A 17955-nucleotide genomic window follows, 5' to 3' on the forward strand; every position below is an offset into this window, starting at 1 on the left:
ATGAAGATGTTTACTTCTCTTGATAAAACAATATAATGAAGATGTTTACTTCTCTTGATAAAACAATATAAAGATGTTTACTTCTCTTGATAAAACAATATAAAGATGTTTACTGACTCACAATAAAATAATACAGTTGTAAAGTTCACCTACCTAGTATGAACATTATCCAACTGAATATCACACCTCCTGATAAAGCATGTTCCACTTGTGATTCTTGTAGTGAAGCCACAGTTGAATGTCTCCACACCCAACTAAAAACCAACACTGCTACAAACACTGTCAGAGAACCCAGTTTAGCTTGCTGAGATCCTTCAAGATGAGTTGCTGCTACTACTGCTACATAGTAGTCTAACATAAACATGCAGACAGCTACCACAGAAAGTGGTACAAGGAGATAAGTCCACGGAACAGATGGTTCCTACAGGGAAAATAAAGATTTTCTTTCAACTTCACAAAACTGTGCAGTCCATAATTAATCTTACAGAATTATGTAGAGTTAACTCAATGCATTTTGTTCAAAAACATTGGTCAAAATGTTGGTCTGCCAATGAATTACAATTTCCTAATATAAAGGCATTTTCAAAGTCAAAATCAACAAGTATGAATAGACCTCAAAGTTATTGTAGTTAAAAGTCACTGGAACATGGTATTATCAGGTAATTTTGTGAAAATAATAATAATTGAAGGCACTGAAAGTTTTATTATTTCATCATTCAGATTTCAGGAGATTTGAACTACGTTACACACACGTTTAAGTTTCACTGATCCTTTGAATAATCTACAAACTAGTAAATGTACTAGTGTACTTCTTAAAGACATTCGTAATTGTTACAGTAAGTAAAAATGCATTTCAGAGGCTCTCACAAAATTAGTATTCAAGTATTCTAAGAAAGTACATTAAAATAAGACTACACGTTAACTATAATATTAAACTATGGGCTAGTTTACTAGTAACCCAATTCCGTTACATCAAAACAACCAAACAATTAAAATTACAGACAATGCTTAATCTTAATAAACATTGTTTTTTAGGAATAATTTTTTTCTATTTCAATACAAATAAAACATTGTTTACATCAATTCATAAAACTAATATTACTGATTAAAAATGTTAAATATTCATTTTCTAGATTTGATTAACTGAATTACAAGACCTTCAACTCTGCTGATAATACAAAGATAAAATAAAGGTTAAATTACAAATTCACCATAAACATCTATCTGGATTTAATACACTTATAATGAAACTTTATTAATTTTAAAACCGAGCATTAGTAAATTATAATCATTACTCATAATTTTTATTACAAAACTCAAGGGCTTTTCCAAAACTTTAAGCACAAATACCCAAATTTATAGAACCTAAGATTACAGTTATAACACTACCACAATTTTAATGAATACCAAATCTGATATTAATTTCTAATGTGCCAATACCATGAAGGATATTGGTATAGCAGAGAATAGATTTGCTGGGTACCATAAAGTATACTGGTATAGGAGTATTAGTTTAGATTTAAACTTCCAAGTATAACATCTAATTCATTTAGCCTTAAAGTTGTCAAATTATACTGTTAATTAAGAAAAGAGTTCACATAAAGTCACTCGCTATCATGAATACTGAATACCCATACACAACAATTTTAGTAAATCATTGATCTACATATACAAAGTTTAATATTGTGCTGAAAAGTAGTTTTAACAATGCCAATGCAGCATATATATTCCACATAGTAGCTTTTCCAGAGAATAGGGCTTATTTTATGTTTTTCATATTACACAGGCAGGGGTGTGTAAATTATATACCTCAACAATAAGAACAGAAAAGCTTGTGCCTTCAACAAATAATGTCACCTGTAATACTTAATGTGGAGGTAAACAAGGCTTAATGGCTTCACACTTTAGATTTGTAGTCAAGATGGTTGAGAACCAAGGATGGCCTGCATCATGTTGCCATATCTTTGAGCAAGACCATTCGTCCCAATTGCTCCAGTTTACTCAGCTCTATAAAGGGTACCAGCAGGTAGCTGGTATTCTTCCCAAGGAGAATGGACCACCAGCCTTGTGCTACTTTAAACCAGAATTCCAAAAACTTGTCCCACGTGCCTCACAAAGACATGGCAACAACATAACTAAGATTTGACATTTGGTCTTCAGAATTTAGATTAAGAATTTAAAACATAAAAACACTGTACCAGTATTTTCACATATAGCAAGTAAATATCTTAAATTCTATTGATTACTGTTAAACTGTCAGTTTCAAGCTTACCACACTATTTACCAGAATTTGAGAAATTCATGTCAATGTAGAAATTACTCCTCAACAAGAACCTAAATGAGTTTTTAACAAAATGTTTCACACACACAAATAAACCAACTGAAGAAAAACCTTTTTCTGAGACTGTACATTATACAATTTTTTACACAAGTAGTTGGGCAATTGAAAACAGTCCTACGGGATCAGCTTAAAAATGATATACTCGAGAGCTTGTTATAGTGGCAACAAAGAATTTAAAGCATGGTCCTCAAACCCCTTTGGAATAAATAAGCATGATGCTGGAATTTCTCTTTAAATATACAAGTTAATCTGTCAAGAGTAAAACTATGACACCACACAAGATAACTGGATAAACTTTTCTACTCACATATTTGGTTATACGCAGAAAAAATGCCCAAGGTGCGAGCAAGACTGTTGATGTGAGTGAGGATATTGCATGGAGATGTTTCGTACCACCTACGTCATTGGCAAGTCTTTTGGAAGCACTATTAAACCCTGTCTGTAACCCAACAACGAGTACTAAGAGCAAGACCCCAGCCTGAAAGTTATATACATAATTAATTAACAGAAACTACAATCTAGAACTAAACAGAACAGCATCTCAGTTTTGTCTAAAAGGACATTAATTTCCTTTGGAGTTTAATACCCAAAGAAAAAGTCAAGAAAACAAAATGTAGAAATCTAACAGAAAAATGCAGAACCTGTTAAATGGTCAATAGAAAAGTATAACACACAAAAAAGCTTATGTATATATAATTTGAAAGAAAGTGCCACAGATTAAACAGCTATTCAAAAATCACAACTTCTATCAGATAGAAACAGTTTAATTATCATAAACTAATTTCTTTTCAAAGTTCTGCAGAGATTAGAAATGTAATGTTAAAAAAATAACAAATTTAAAGAATCATAAAAGACAAAATGCTTACCTTATGATCAGCTAAGCCTAGCCAAGAAACTGAGTAATAAAACAGATGACTGACACCATGATGATGATGGCCCTCAGCTAGTTGAACAGTTATTAAAAATAACAAGAATAATGACAAAAATACAAACATATTAATAAAAGAAGACAAAGCAGTGGCTCTAAAACTGTGAAATTTATATCCCCAGCGATACGTGTGAGAATATCTTAAGAAAATAAAACCTCACACCTGCAAAAATGTACTCAATGTTTGTGTATTATCAGATCACCCTTGTATTATTTCTTTCAATATATATAAACCACTGATAATTCTTTTTAATACATAGCACACATCATAAGTACACAACTGTCTCAGGGTCTAACTTGCAATACCAACCGTGAAAAGAGTGGAAAATACTGAAATTCACAGTCATCTTTATAAATAATGTATAAATCTCACATGAATTGTAAGTAATAAAGACCAGTTGTGTAGCTATTCTCACATGAATTGTGACTAATAAAGACCAGTTGTGGAATTATTCTCACATGAATTGTAACTAATAAAGACCAGTTGTGGAACTATTCTCACATGAATTGTAACTAATAAAGACCAGTTGTGGAACTATTCTCACATGAATTGTAACTAATAAAGACCAGTTGTGGAACTATTCTCACATGAATTGTAACTAATAAAGATCAGTTGTGGAACTATTCTCACATGAATTGTGACTAATAAAGACCAGTTGTGTAACTATTCTCACATGAATTGTAACTAATTAAGACCAGTTGTGTAACTATTCTCACATGAATTGTAACTAATAAAGACCAGTTGTGGAACTATTCTCACATAAATTGTGACTAATAAAGACCAGTTGTGGAATTATAGTCACATGAATTGTAACTAATAAAGACCAGTTGTGGAACAATTCTCACATGAATGGTATTTTTGTATAAACACCAATCTCTACACAGTAATAATACATTTCTTTATTTCTTCGACAAGTAAAAGGATACGATGATCGGTGGGAATGAGATTATCATCATGGTCGAGAAACAGCAAAGAGAAAATTGCCACCAGGAAACATATGGCTCCACGAAACTGTGAACACAAGAAGCTCATTAACTCAAAACAAATTTAACAATCGTTTAAAATCTGAAGAGCTGAGTACAAAATTCTATTGGTGGATGTTTCAATTTGAAAAACTTAAAATACTGATGGTATCATAATCATGCTGGAGTTTACACATTTCAGTTCAGTGACCCTTAATCATCTTAGGAATTTTTTTATTTATATATTTGGTCATTTAATATTTTTTCCATATTGAAATAAAATGCTTATGAAACAAGTAGTACATGTATTTAAGTACCAGTAGTTACAAAATTCACCTATAGTCACTTTAACCTAGTTCATATACCATCTAGTAAAATATCTATACTTCCCTATAAGATTAGTAATTACTGTTTCACATGAAGCTACACAATGGATTATCTGTTCTCTGTCCACTGCAGGTATTAAAACCTGATTTCCAGCATTATAAACTCTCAGACTGACTGTAGAACACACGATGAATAGGTTGGTCTTAGAACAGCTTTCCAATCCTAAGGTTCCATATGATGTTGTATAATATTTTAAGACCAACCAACTAAGGCCATTTATTATTAGTTAAACCACAGAATCTACACAGATTACCAAACAATTTACTCGTATTTATCAATTTAAACAATTTATACTACATAAACATTACCATAATTACAAAATGATGTGACACAAGAAATAAACTCACTTGTTTTAAAATTTCATAAGCGAGGACCATCCATACAGTCCTCCCTCCTTCTAAACCGATAGATTAGAGGAGGGCATGTTATCAACTTTCAACTCTTGGGCTACTCTTATCTAAACAAATATTTTAATCTGACCTTCACTCTTATAGTGTCTTAAAGTCTCTGTACATGCATGCCAAGTAGTGGACCATACTACACCACTCAAGAATGAAACTGCTTACCTTGGAATGTCCACCTGCCCCAGTAAATATTGACCTGAACACTGCAATTACAACTAAATCGTTGTGCTGAACCAGAAGAGCTGTTCGCAGTGGTCCACACTGCGTCAAGCCAAAAAGGGCAAGCAAAGAGAGAGTTGAGCTAATTACAGCGTGACGAACGATATGTAGCCACTGAAATAAGTAATGCAGATAAAACAATTACATTACAAAAATCAATAAAAATCAGTTATCTTTCCCACTATAAAGAAATATTCATAGTTAATGTAATCATAAGAAACCACATAAACACAACGTTAGTAAAAAGTGACACACATGCTAGTAACAGCCAACATGAGGGGATCTTCAACAAGAGTTAACTCACAAATAAATTAACTAATGAAAGTGGTTTTTAATGGTATTATAATTAACTAAACTTGATTATAGTTCTTTAGGTTCATATACCTGTTTTTTGGAGAGCTTCTTTCCTGAAGAAAAGGGTTTCTGAATCAAAATAAACACAGTAGAAATACTGGAAAGAAAAAAACATCCTTTGTTTCAATAGAATAAAGAGAGAGGTTGGTGTTAATATTAAACATGCACAATGTGTCACACAAACATCTGGAACAGTGTAAATACAGTGGAACCCCTCTAAAGCAGCCACCTTCGGGACTGAGACAAACTGGCCTGATTAGAGGGGTGGCTTGATTAGAGGGGTTCCACTGTACATAATTAGGGATTATGTAAACATAAAAAGGGACTGTGATTGAATGACCGATTTCAAGGGGTGGCCGCTTAGAGGGGTTCCACTGTAGTTATTAAAGAAATATTATTAAATATCGGATGTGCAGAACTCAAAACAAAAACACTTTAAAGATAACACATTACTTACACTTTAAGTACTTGTAGAATATTTGTTCCAATTGTAAAACAACATTTAGAACTTTGAGAACTTTTTTCAGTACAAAACTTGACACAAAATTAAGTAAAATGCCAAGACAGTGATGTTATCAATAAACAAAGTTCAAAGGTTAAACAAATAAAGTTAAAATTTCCCTAAGAGCAGATATACTGATATGCCTATTTATGATGTCACAATGACAGTAAGATCAAGAGATACTCTCAGAGAGGTTGGTTGTTTCGAGTTTTGTGTGAAACTAATGGAAGGCTATCTGCACTAGCTGTTCCTAATTTAGCAGTGAAAACAAGAGAGAAGGCAGATAGTCAACTCTTGGGCTACTCTTTTTACAAAGAACAGTAACATTTATCTTCACATAATCACATCTCTATGGCTGAAAGGACTATCCCATTTGAGCCCACAACCCAAAGACAGCAAATCAAGTGCCCTTACCATCTGGCCACAATAAGCCACTTTGAGAAAGACATGTTATGTAAAATGTGTCAGTCAAAAAAATTCAGTCTTAATAGAGACTTTAATTTATATTATGTTTTATAGATATTGAAGTTGTTACAAATTACATTAAAAAAGGAAACAAACGCCCAAAACATTCAGATTAACCACATACAACGAGTACAGAAAACAAAAATCAGATACTTAAATTTACGAGCTGAATGGTTTCAGTAACCAATAAAGTGAAAATAACATGAAAAAAATTCACAGTTTAGTTGGCTACAGGGTCTACCTAACCAGCAGATTCAGGGTTTAAATCCTGCTCAATCTCAGTGTTCATTTATTGAGAAACTTTCTACCTGAAAAGTTGATAAACCTATCTTGAAATCAGGTTCATGGAGAAATTAAAAGTAAGAACTTCCACTATCAACATATAGTTTCAAGAGATAGCATTACACTGCTGTGTAAAATTAACCAGCAGGAAATAATTTCCAGTCTATATTTGTTAATAAATCTGTTGATAATACATTTTTGGGTTCCAATAGCTTTAATAAAAATTAGTAAACAGAAATGAAACTAAGTACATTAAAGTTTTCACATCCTGTTTTTTTTTTGGTGTCTCCAAGCATAGTTCATGGCATACAATGTTCTTATAAGATGAAAAATTTTCCTCAATGTGGAGCTAAATATTTGATATCTGTTAAATGTTTTCCAATCACAGCAATCTAAAAACTACTTTAAATATTTACTACACAAATCCTAAAAGGCTTAAAATAATTCATAAAAATACTTACATAGCTTTGATAATGAAAAGAAACTGTACTACGTGAACGGCTTTTAAAATATCATAAGCCAGGAAGTAACAAAGTCCCAGCAACACTTTAGTGATGACCAAGAAGACAACAAAGCCAGAAATTCTGAAATAATTAACAGAATTTAACTGTAATTTAACTATAATTTAACTAACTTATCTTACATTTGTAAAAGATATAATCTTTTATTTCTGTTTGGAATCAACCAATGTTATTATAAGTCATGAATTAGTTCATCAATGTGGTTGGGCCTGTTGGCAACCACACAGAACAAACATTTCAGTGACAGGAATTCAAACTCAAAATTCTTGCATTGCTAGCTGAACACCCTAACCACCAGGCCCACACCTTATAAACAATAAAAAAATATTAAGTACATAAAATCAAAATATATTAATAGATATATAACTAAATAAGGAATTTGGTAGAGGAACTTTAAATTTGTCAGAAACATCTTTGGGACCATTGGTTAATAATAAAAGAAAAAATAATGGTTTCATGTCTTAAAAATAATACATACTTAAATATAAATGTCAAAACATCAGAGAAAAATAATAAAACTGCTAAAACTCTAGAATGCCAGTGTGGTTAGTTTAGTATATAGGTTTAACTTTCATGTGGTCACAGTGACCACACACCAGCATTTTAAAGTAACAATAACCAGAAGATGTAGTTCCACTTTGATTCTTTTTTCTTTCTTTTTGTCAAGTAAAAAAGACGTTAGCCAATTGGTAGAATCATATGATCAAAATGATTACATATTTTCTTACTCTAAAGCTGTCTGATTAAAGCAAAAGGAATCATGACTCCCTCAAGGAAAATCTTTGAGAATGATGTTAAATATGTTTACTCAAATCATTATCAATTTTGCCATAAATCAAAGTCTCATAGATTGTTTTTCAACACTGTCTCTCTCTTGTTTTGTTTTCAGGATTTCATGCAAAGCAACTCAAGGACCGTCTGCAGTAACGTTTTCTGATATACCAGACAGAAGATAGCTAATCAAAACTACCCATCGACAACTCTTGTCTGATCAAAGAGCGAGACTGGAATGCCACACTTATAATGCATCCGTGGCCACAAAATTCAGAGAATGTTTTTTCTGCTCTGACAGTGAGGGAATAAGAATAATAAACTAATCTCTTGCAAAGAATCATAATTTTTAGTTTACCGGTTTTTATAGCTTCACTGGTTACTCTTTAGAATCAAATAAATAAAACTGCAAAACATCTGTACTAGGTGTACCAAAAATAAATAAAAATCAATATAAAATATTCATATTAACCCTTTAACAATTAACTCAGTATAAAATACAAAAGCTTGTACACATTTGCAGTATGTGTATCTTCACAAAATTTTGGTAGACATCTTGTAAAGATTGCAAATCTTTTTATACACATAAACTCAGATTTTTAGTGAAGTATTTTTACTAAATATTTGTTTGTGAAAATATCAAGTCTGTTTCATGAGCATGAAGTGATTTTCATGTTTTGATTAAAAAACTATTCTTGACCCAAAAATCTCAAATATTATTTGTGTAATTACTGAAACCTCCTTGATACATTTCAAATATTTGTTTTCATTAAAACTTTATAGATTCTCTGTTATTTTATCTACCCTAACTATAGGGGATCTGTCAATTTGACCTACCTTGTAACCACCATAAAAATTATGCTTTTTTTCCTTTAGAATGACAACAAATAGTATAAAAGCTTAAGTCTCATAACATTACATTTATTTGTTATTTTTATCATATTAAATTTCCAGTCATGCATGGCTAATAGTGAAGGAGCAAATGGGTATTCATGTTACCATATCTAATAATATAAGCTTAACATTTAGTCTTTACTGCATTTTAGTGAACTAACATTTTGTAAATTACAGTCACATTTCAATTATTATACATTATATATGTATAAAGATTATTACTATTTACAAACAAGTTCTTAAATTTATTTTTCTTAAAACATAGTACTGTAAATGAAGTATTGGAAACAATTATCCTTTCTCGTTACAACCTTCATGCTCATTTGTTGTTTGCTGTAGGTTTGCAAGCCTTAATAAATTTCACATAGAGGATGTGAAATTAAATATTGTTTTAGGTTTTACATATATAATATATATTTGGAGTAACCAAAATACCATAAATTACTAAATCAGTACCACAGATTTCCACTATAATTTATCAAGTTTAGTAACTAAGCTGTATTTAGATCTTACAAATATATAACTTGAAGCAGACTAAGGACACAACCTACCTCCTACAAATCGTGTTTTGAAAGAACAAGATGACATCCTAACATATAAATGGCTAAAAAAGCCACAAGAGAAACATTCTCGGTTTTTAATTGGTTATTCACACATCATATACTCAGGTGTTTATAAGGGACCATTTCCAAAAATTGAAAGAGGTGAGAAAGGCCATTGTGTTTGATTCAATATATGACTGATGTCCCAACAAACAGAAAAGACAGGAAGTTCTCATTTTATATTCTAGCTTGTTAATAGGGGTAATCTCAGTTCCTAATTCACACAAAACTATAGACTTTGTATCTTAACATCACAAACATTTGAGCCAGTGATGTATTCAACATACCACGTGACTCACAAAAATGAACATTTAACTGTGTTTAATATTTACTTTCAAATTAAGAAACAGAATAATGTTTAATACTAAAACTTGAATTATAATATATAGTTTGACACCAAACTTAACATAAATATGTGTATATGTATATATATAAATGAAAATTTCACCTAAACTGTAAGTACCTGTAAAACAAAGTGTTTATTTTGTTATAGCAAAGTCACACGGAGCTATCCGCCAAGTCCACCAAGAGGAATCAACCCATGATTGCAGAGTTGCAAGTTTGAAATCCAAAAACTTGCCACTGTCCCACCAGGGAACCCCTATAAAACAAACTTATCTACATTATAGTAGTTTTTGTAATAAACTTTACTTTCAAAAAGAGCAAACAAATCTCACCTAGAAGATGGATAAATAGCCCTGTTTGGTGATAAACTGGGGAGTGAACCTCTTTGAGTTGCTGTTTTTCCATTCATTTCCACATAAAAATGCTTGAACCAAATTAAAAACCTGAAAATTGTGCACAGAAAAAGAGAACATTGTGTTAGAAACAAAATTAGGGCTAAAATATTACATAAGCTTTATTAGGGAAAATGTGAACACTATGAAATTAGCCTAAATACTACGACAGTAACAAAATAAGCTGAATGAATTATAAATATATTGTTTTCAGATGTGAATAACTTGACAACCACCATGTCTTCAAAGTTTTTGAAAATGAAAAAGATTAATTGATTACACTATGTAACACAATGTTTATTATAACACTATGTAACACAATGTTTATTATAACACTACCTAACGCAATGTTTATTATAACACTACCTAACGCAATGTTTATTATAACACTACGTAACACAATGTTTATTATAACACTATGTAAACACAATGTTTATTACAACACATGTAACACAATGTTTATTACAACACATGTAACACAATGTTTATTATAACACTATGTAACACAATGTTTATTATAACACATCTAACACAATGTTTATTATAACACTATGTAAACACAATGTTTATTATAACACATGTAACACAATCTTTATTATAACACTATGTAAACACAATCTTCATTATAACACTATGTAAACACAATCTTCATTATAACACATGTAACACAATGTTTATTATAACACTGTAAACACAATATTTATTATAGCACATGTAACACAATGTTTATTATAACACTATGTAAACACAATGTTTATTATAACACTATGTAAACACAATGTTTATTATAACACATGTAACACAATGTTTATTATAACACTATGTAAACACAATCTTTATTATAACACTATGTAACAAAATTTTTACCACTTCTTGTTCCTGGACAGAAAGTGTTATTTCCCAATTACTTATGCCTAAAGTAAACGGAAAAGACCTATTTTTCTTTTCAAACTTTGTTTTTGTGACCTGGGAGCGTATAACAAAAACATGATGGGAGACTATATTTGTGGGCTGATATGTGAAAATGATTTACATTACAGTTGCAAGTCTCGAAAAACTAATCACTTCTAAACATTTTTGTATAACTTTAGTATAAATACATGTAAATCTTGATTCATATGTTGTTTTATTCAGATCTTATGTAAATGAAAATGTGCAAATTTGTCCATTTTTACATAGAAAATTGGTTAATGTTTAAATTTCATTATCCAGGTCACAAAAGCAAAGTTTGAAGGGAATAATGGCCATTTTCTGTACTTTTACAACATAAGCAATTAAGAAATAACACATACTATCCAGAAACAAAATTTGTGTTACATAGTGTTATAGATTAAGAAAGCTTGAAAGTTAAAGTACTATTTTTAGTTAATGTCATCAAAATTTCCAGAGAAATGAAGATACAAGATTAACTTGTATACTGTTATGTGCTATTCTTACTAAATTGGTCAGCACTATTTTACACTGTTAACCAGCAATTCCTTTAATCTGTAAAAATGTGTGTTTTCTTATAGCAAAGCCACATTAACCTGTCTGCTGAGCCCACTGAGTGGAATCAACCCCTGATTTTAGAATTGTGAATCCATAGACATACTGCTGTACTAGCAGGGGACATGTAAAAATGTCATAACTTACTTCATGATTCACAGGAAATCACAGTTCAATATATATTCATTATTAAGTTTGAAACTTCATGCATTTAGAATTTTTTATAAAGCCCCTAACTACAACACTCTTAAAACCTGATGCTAGTTGATTTGGATAATTGTAATTTGAGTTATTTTCATGTTTATTTCATTCATTCCACCTTTATAAGCTTGTCATTCAATTTTCAGCTTAATTCACAGTTTTAACTTATTTCAACATTAAATACAAAATAAAACAATGACATCAATTATTACTTCCTAGAAAGCTACTTAAAAGGATTTGTAAAAGAGTGAAACAAGGCACATGTTACAGTAAATGGAGTCCACTCGACTGTATTTTTGTTACTGGTGATGTGCCTCTGGGCCAGTGCTGGGGCTTTTGTTTTACTTATAACAATTTTCATAGATGCATATAAAAGTTTACCGATGGCATTATAGTGTGGAATTTCTAAATGTACTAAAGATGTTCGGGTACTACATCATAACTTAGACCACTTAGTGATGATAAACTGGACAAATATAATAAATTTGATACATTATCTAGATATAATATAGATAGAAACTTATCTTCATTACTGTTGCTTGTACATCATGTAATATTAACATAATATTGTGAAGCACATTTTAAAATATAAAAACAATCATTCACTTCACCACGAAATTAAAACAAAATTAAATACTAAAACCTAAAGCCAAAACATTGAGCAATAAAACTGATTGTTAATCCCCTCACATATTATTATTACTATTATAGCCATTTTACTGAAACTTAATGTCTTTAATGCAGACTTTCAAACATTTCTGTTTAACTTCCTTCCTTAGTATTAACTTCATTTTTCAAAGTTGAAAACATATAAGATTTGTTTTTTACATATCCAAAAAATAACAATCTTCATTCAGGTAATGTTCTTCCAGCCATCAGTGGACTTACCTAATATTAACTACTGTAAGTGTAGCAGAATTTCTCTCTCGTCTCCTACACCTTGCAAATGTAGACTTTAGTAATTACTATTAATATTAGTGGAATTTACTATTAAAAGTCAAAAACACTTCACACAAAGTTGAAGTCCCAGATCCCTAGTGCCACAGTAGACTTAAAAAAGATTATGTTACGACTAAAATTATTATTGCTAATGTAATATTTAATAATTATTATTAAATGTAAGAATCAAAAACAATGAATACGTGCACGATATTGACAATGTATAAAGTTTAGAACTCCAACTTCCTTTACGATTATTACGGTCTACCAGTGATAATTTGTTCAAAATCACAACGATATTAGATGCTCAAAATAAAATACGTTTACAAAAGACTCATCTGACCATAAACAATAAAATGTCTTCAATATCGTTTTCAAGGAAATTTCGCATAGAACTATCAACAGATGCCATATCATTCCTGCTTACGAAGGCACACACGTGCCCTCTGATAATACGTATTAAAATATTTAATATATTAAATGAAATTACTGTTAATTAATTAAAGAGCTTTTCGCAAAATAATACTCTCAATGTGTATTAGATTTTCTTAAATAAGGTGAATAATATTAATAAATGTTATTATTTAAGAAAAATATTATTTAATCTGGTTTTATTTCTAGATATAACTCTTGGAAAATGTTTGTTAGATGAGATAAAAATGTTACATTATTATAACATTCAATATATAAGATCACATTTGTTTGAAAACCATACAATGACAAAATAACGGTTGACAAACATATTCAAACAGTCTTCTGCTTTAAGTTATTATGATGATTTGTATGTAAACACAAACAACGTCAAGCTAACTTCTAAAATAATCTAAAAATACCTTAAAACCATTATGGATTGCATTCTCACTACTTAAATCGATTAGTAAGAACTCTAACCCTTCTAACTCATAGATATTATTCAACTAATGTGAACCGAACTTTATATCGTACATTATAAAAAAAAAAGTTAAGAAACTCTTAGCGCTATACTTATCCATAAACAATCTAGTATAGTTTGGTGATTAGGGTGCTCGAGTCACAATCAGCAAACTCTCAGTTATTTGTTATTAATAAATTAATAAATCTCAGTTAACTGTTATTAATACAGTTGACAACATATTACAAAAATGTGTAGAAATAAACGATATTTCTTTGTGATTAATATTCAGACTCCTTCTTTTCTGCTTTAGAAATATTCATTTCGACAATGAATGTTCGGTATTGGTAAAAAACAAGAAATGTTTTACATAAATAAAAACAAAATTGTTAAATGATTTTATTACCTCTCTTAGATGTTTTCATTGTTTTATATTAACTTGCTTTGGTTGTTTAAAGCTTTATCGCTGGAATTATGCATTCGTATTTTTTAATGACCATAAAAGACAATTATTTTTACTCTATTTATAAAGTCTACAAATACGATTTTCTTAGACATCTCCGATTGAGGCGTGCAACTCATAATCTGAAGGTCGCGGGTTTGTATCCCCGTCACACCAAACATGCTCGCCCTTTCAGCCGTGGGGGCATTAAAATGTTGTGGTCAATCCCACTATTCGTTGGTTAAAGAATATCCCAAGAGTTGGCGGTAAGTGGTGATGATTAGCTGCCTTCCCTCTAGTCTTTCACTGCTAAATTAGGGACAGCTTGCGCAGAGAGCCCTCGAGTAGCTTTGTGCTTAGTTTCAAAATCAACCCATGGCGTTACAATAAAAGAAGTTATTGAACTGTTTTAGAGAAGAAAACTTATCACCATATATATATGTTAAAGAATCTGGTTGGTTCTGTAAAGTATATGTAGCTTTGCGCGAAATTCAAAAACAAACAATCATTAGCCTTAAAAAACTTTTTTAAGCATTACGTAAATATTCACTGTCAGAAATATTCGACATCTTACCCACTCTATAGGTTAAATTGTTGGTCACTTGCTCTTACAGGTCAGACATAATTGTCCCAAAATTTTAGTTTCAGTACCAGAAGGTAGAAACTGGTCGGTAGCATCTGCTGCCTGAAACCAGTTTCTCTTAACCAGTTATTAATTATATTTAAATCGTATCACATTTAATATTTATTGTTGATATCAACTATACCTTTTCAGTAAAAATAAATAAATAGCTGTATTTAAATTGATTTAGTACTTGTATTCTAATTTGATTTATGTTTTTGTAAGTATCAAAGTGCACATATTCCAGCATCCTCAATTCTCTCAGATTCTGCTTTCTCAGTTCGAGTTTCTTCTTAGAATGATTTTGAGATATAATTAACTCTTTTCAAAATATTAATTTAACGGCTTCCATTCCTTACTAATTAAAAACTTATTAATTTTAAGAGTTTTTTGTGCCAAAGTTTATATACAGTTATTCCTGATTTTTAACCAAAAGCTAGAGAAAGTATACTGTTAACAGTATCAACCGCCAGCTCACGAACTATTTACTTTTGTCTCGCTGAATAGTCACACTTAGAGCCCACTCAAAATGAGTATCACAAATTTAAAGCAGCGAGGCGTGTGCCATAAATTTTACGTTATACAATCCAAGTACACTGACCACCACGTCACCTGTAATTATTATTCATGCAATGATTTTCGTATCAGCGTATTTACTAAATTAGGAAATCAAAAATTTAGAATATCGTGTAATAATTGGTTGGGACAAATAAATAGAAATATGTCATATCAACCCCCAAAAAAAAAATAATTTGAAAATTTAATAATTTGAAATTTTTAAACTTCAGTTACAGAGCTTTCAAATCAGATGTGTGACATTTTTCAGGCCCGGCATGGCCAAGCGCGTAAGGCGTGCGACTCGTAATCCGAGGGTCGCGGGTTTGCGCCCGCGTCACGCTAAACATGCTCGCCCTCCCAGCCGTGGGGGTGTATAATATGACGGTCAATCCCACTATTCGCTGGTAAAAGAGTAGCCCAAGAGTTGGCGGTGGGTGGTGATGACTAGCTGCCTTCCCTCTAGTCTTACACTGCAAAATTAGGGACGGCTAGCACAGATAGCCCTCGAGTAGCTTTGTGCGAAATTCCAAAACAAACAAACAAACAAGACATTTTTCAATAATAAATATATCAACAACGTCCACCTATAAACTTGAACGTATTAAATTCATGATGCAATTACGGTGCATATTAAACAAATCGTTCTGTACAGAGGATTCGATTTAAAAAACTATAATCCTGTTTAAAAATTTATGCACGACCTACGATGAAACAATTGCTCTTCGTTTAGATTTTTTTAAAAACTTAATGTCGACTAGAGTGAAGCCTCGTTAACCCTAAATTAGGTATATTATTTACGGGCTTAATTTTTAATGTGTATACATCTTTCAGTGATCAGAAGTTAATTTTTACCTTTGAATGCTGTACACTGTCACGTTTTTTTACGACTTATAACTGTTTGTCTTGTGTTTTATCTTTTCTAAAACTTCTACGTCTTTCACTGACACGATCAGTGTACGAAAATGACAAGCAGGGAAGCCCACTTTGAATTTTTTTAAATATGGTATTGTGATGACGCGAAGCTCACTGTCACTCACTCAGCCACAACTGTGAAGTCGTCATCATCGTTCAATACAGCGTTAGGATGTAAATCATATGGTTTATGGTTCGTGTCCCACTGTCAAGAAACTGGTGAGCTGCAATTTGAGGGCACACGTTCTTTATAGAATATGTTTTCAAATCTCATCATTTAGTCATAGATGCCCAAGAGCTTTCACATCAAAACATCGATTAGCCATGTCACCCCTATAGTTTGTCTGCTGACATTTCTAAACATCCATAATCTGTCTGCTGACATTTCTAAACATCCATAATCTGTCTGCTAACATTTCTAAACATCCATGGTCTTTCTAATTTCTAAATCCATAGTCTGTCTGCTAACATTTCTAAACATCCATAGTCTGTCTGCTAACATTTCTAAACATCCATAGTCTGTCTGCTAACATTTCTAAACATCCATAGTCTGTCTGCTAACATTTCTAAACATCCATAGTCTGTCTGCTAACATTTCTAAACATCCATAGTCTGTCTGCTAACATTTCTAAACATCCATAGTCTGTCTGCTAACATTTCTAAACATCCATAGTCTGCTGACATTTCTAAACATTCATAGTCTGTCTGCTAACATTTCTAAACATCCATAGTCTGCTAACATTTCTAAAAATAAACAAGTAGTCCATTCTAAGTTGTTGTCCACTTTTTTCCTCATTAAGTAATGGATTTTATTCAGTACCAACTACAACTCTGTAAAAATTGGCATACTTTGAAAATTCCTGGTTTTTTAACTTTTCATTTGGAGATTTGCTAGATTAATACTCATTTTGTAGGAGTCAAGATTCTAGATTGTTGTTTCTGATTTCCAAGTTACATTTTCTGATTCTTTCATGAACAAACTGGTTTCAAGTTACTATCTATGAACAGACAGAAGTTAGCTTATGACATCTAGATGTATTTCTTGGAAGGCTTATTTAACTAATTTCTGAAAATAATTTATCAACAAATGACATTTAACTATTGTATTTTCTTAAAATATAAAGTTCTTTTTAAAAGGTATCTTGTTTGTGAATAAATATTCTGTAGTGTTGCTGTATTCTTTTCTGTTTACTTGATTTGGAATATTCAACATAGAAATATTATTTGTATATATATATATAATTCTGTAACACATATTGACCTGTGTACTAAAAACACCTTTTGGAGGTCTGCCATGGTCTGGTCCCATGTACAGACAGTTGGTTTTTGGTCTCTTCTACCCAGTGTTTCACTAGCAATATTTCATAAGGTGGCCCTCTACATTAACTTCATGGTGTTTATCATAAAAATCCTTAAAACTGCAAAAATATATGGAATGTATAATTCTTTCTGTGGTTTCTGTCATTTTAGGTCCACTGAATTTTATTAAAGAATTAATTAAATGTAAATATAGATTATTCTTCATTGTGATTACTTCTCATAAAGAAATATAAAA

At 31.1% G+C, this 17955-nt stretch overlaps 1 protein-coding gene across 4 annotated transcripts in view; it reads right to left on the reverse strand.

The window, feature by feature from the left end:
* Positions 1-13441, reverse strand: part of LOC143242166 (proton-coupled zinc antiporter SLC30A5-like) — a 39585-nt gene extending 26144 nt beyond the window's left edge. For 2 of the 4 annotated variants that reach the window (XM_076485487.1, XM_076485485.1), the window contains exons 1-9: positions 13339-13436; positions 10311-10421; positions 7307-7429; positions 5627-5693; positions 5186-5356; positions 4197-4281; positions 3208-3284; positions 2649-2819; positions 154-421 (exon numbers count right to left, since the gene is read on the reverse strand). In XM_076485487.1, coding sequence (XP_076341602.1) covers positions 154-421; positions 2649-2819; positions 3208-3284; positions 4197-4281; positions 5186-5356; positions 5627-5693; positions 7307-7429; positions 10311-10421; positions 13339-13412 — 1147 coding nt within the window. In that variant the 5' untranslated portion in view covers positions 13413-13436. Of the gene's footprint in view, positions 1-153; positions 422-2648; positions 2820-3207; positions 3285-4196; positions 4282-5185; positions 5357-5626; positions 5694-7306; positions 7430-10310; positions 10422-12944 lie in introns of all 4 variants that reach the window. The other 2 variants (XM_076485488.1, XM_076485486.1) reach the window with 2 other exon arrangements.
* Positions 13442-17955: the final 4514 nt, after the last annotated feature.

This window comes from Tachypleus tridentatus, unplaced genomic scaffold, assembly GCF_004210375.1.
Source record: "Tachypleus tridentatus isolate NWPU-2018 unplaced genomic scaffold, ASM421037v1 Hic_cluster_2, whole genome shotgun sequence".
NCBI classification, from domain to species: domain Eukaryota; kingdom Metazoa; phylum Arthropoda; class Merostomata; order Xiphosura; family Limulidae; genus Tachypleus; species Tachypleus tridentatus.